The sequence below is a fragment of the Cyprinodon variegatus genome, unplaced genomic scaffold, assembly GCF_000732505.1.
Source record: "Cyprinodon variegatus isolate N-32 unplaced genomic scaffold, C_variegatus-1.0 Scaffold406, whole genome shotgun sequence".
NCBI lineage: Eukaryota > Metazoa > Chordata > Actinopteri > Cyprinodontiformes > Cyprinodontidae > Cyprinodon > Cyprinodon variegatus.
In genome coordinates, this window is record NW_015150859.1 from 165,028 (window position 1) to 167,330 (window position 2,303).

General features: G+C 39.1%; 1 protein-coding gene across 1 annotated transcript in view; it reads left to right on the top strand.

The window, feature by feature from the left end:
- Positions 1 to 2,303, top strand: part of LOC107093064 (protein EMSY-like) — a 38,643-nt gene that overhangs the window by 13,681 nt on the left and 22,659 nt on the right. Inside the window, exons 8-9 of the mRNA XM_015387883.1 lie at positions 996 to 1,274; positions 1,852 to 1,982. Coding sequence (XP_015243369.1) covers positions 996 to 1,274; positions 1,852 to 1,982 — 410 coding nt within the window. The remainder of the gene's footprint in view (positions 1 to 995; positions 1,275 to 1,851; positions 1,983 to 2,303) is intronic.

Sequence of the window (2,303 nt, forward strand, 5' to 3'; positions counted from 1 at the left end):
TAAGAAGATAAACCGCCAACCAATGAGCAGAAGTTGACCCTCTTAGACACACCCCCTCCTCATTTACATAATAAGGCAGAAATGAAAAAAAGGACAGGCAGAAATAAACAGCAATGAAGAAATGAATAGGGTAAAAATTAGAAAGGAAGAATAAACCAGACAAAATTATTATAACATGCACATAAATAAATACCTAAAAAAAAATAAGTAATTGATAAATAAATTGAAGATTATAATGGACAATAAATAAATAAGGTAATTATTACAAAGGCGAATAAATGAATAAGCTAATTAAGAGATTCATACATTTATGTCTCACTGTATAATTTCATTTCTACCTACATTTATTTGTTTATTGTATTTTTAGGGGCAGTAAAATTGTATGCTTATTTATTTCTTGAGCATTTATTTTTTTCTGTATTTATTTTTAAATGTGGCAGAGCTGGTCCTCCATACCTGAACGACTGAATGATGCCAATATGGCGGAGCGGTGCTTATAGAGTAGAGGATTGTGGTTCTTCTAACTTGGCTTCTTGCTTAATTGATCTGTGTGTTCAACCTCACACTAATCTTCCTTTCATATTTCAATAATATTTGGTGCTTCTGTCATTAAAATGTGAGAGTGGTGATATTAACGCTTTGACACTATTGTTGTTAATTGTTCATATATATTTGGACGTCAAGGGATAAGAAGTAGATAAAGTTGGGAGGTGCCCACTGGGTACCAGCTGCACCTCCCGCCACTGGGTGAAGAGGGTTTGTTTTTCAAAATGTTCAAATTAGCTAATATGAAAAATTGAATTAATTAAAAAATTAAAATGTGCAGTTTGTTTGATTTTAAGAGAAAGAGAGAGCGTATTTTAAGAGTCAAACCTTTACGAAAAGCTGGGTTAAACTGAATAAGGATGAGTATTTAACATTCACAATAAATATGAATTTAAGAAGAAACCAAATAAAGCAGAAATTTAAGCCCTGGAAACATTCCTACCGATTAGTATGTGAGTACACTGCTTCCAGAGTGGTCCTCATTCCCACACTGTTGGTTTTTGTAGGTGCAGCTTCTGCCGGAATGAAGGTTGCTTCAGCGAGGCTCCCATCGCCGAAGACCCTGGTCGGTTCCCCCACCCAGATCCTGGCCCAGTTCCCCAAACAGCAATCCCCCAAACAGCTGCAGCAGAGCTCGCCTTTAGGAGCCTCCGGTATCACTCAGAGCCAGGCCAACACCACCCCTCCATCAGGAGCCAAACCCACCATCCAGATCAAACAGGAATCTGGTGAGAGTTTTTTTTTTCTCTATTTGTTCCATCTTAAAGGGGTCATAGAATGCAAAGAGTTTCTATTGTCATAGATGAATAACGATAGTTCAGTGGGTGAAATGGACGTAGAGAGAAGTTCAAACCCCATCAACTCCTCCTTTCTCTGCAAATACTTTTTTGTTCTCCCAAATTAATTTTAGTTTAATTTTATTTATTTATGTATTATTTTTTTATGTCCTTGCCGGCACAGGGGTTTCTGGGGTTGGATGGGGTTTATATAAATATAAAAATGTTGAACTACTGTGTGGTTGTTGTTATACTGTACGGGGTCAAAAGAATTGTGACAACTGCAAAACACTACGATTTGAATGGCATTGTACATCTGTTTTAACAACAATGAAAATATGATTAAAGAAAAAAAAAGTTTGATGCTCAGCTGTTCATTTGCTCGAAGCATTTTACATAAGACAGCTTTTAAAATCCTGGAAAAGCAGGATTTGCTAAACTTCTTTTACTAAAATGAGGGGCTGTTCCCACCGGAAGGCCGTCACAACCGCAAACTGGAAGTATGATTCTGTCGCTAAGCTGTTGATAGCAATGTTAGCATATCTATGGTGGACCGCTGACTGGACCAGACCGGGCCCCAGCGGGAAGACGGAGCAACCGAACCTGACCTGTGACTATGCTTTTCCCCCTCTGCCTTTCCGTGCTTCCTGGGAAGCCTGGGTTCGGTCGCTCCGTCCTCTGCTGGCTGCGTTTCAACTACGTGCTGCACTGTAGTCGACCAAAAACTCAGACGATTTTGAAATCCCCCCCACCCCCATGGACATTTTTTTAGGTCTAAAAAGTAGGAAATGTCCGGTAAAAAGAGGACGTCTGGTCCCCCTACCATATCAACAATCTGATGTTTCAGTGAGTGAGTGCTTGTTGCTATGATGCATCTTTGCTCAGCAGCTTTGCTCGTTGTAAACCAACCAATCAGAGCACAGCTCATCTAAATATTCATGATCATTCCATAAAAGGAAGAAAACCTGTGGTTTCATTCTA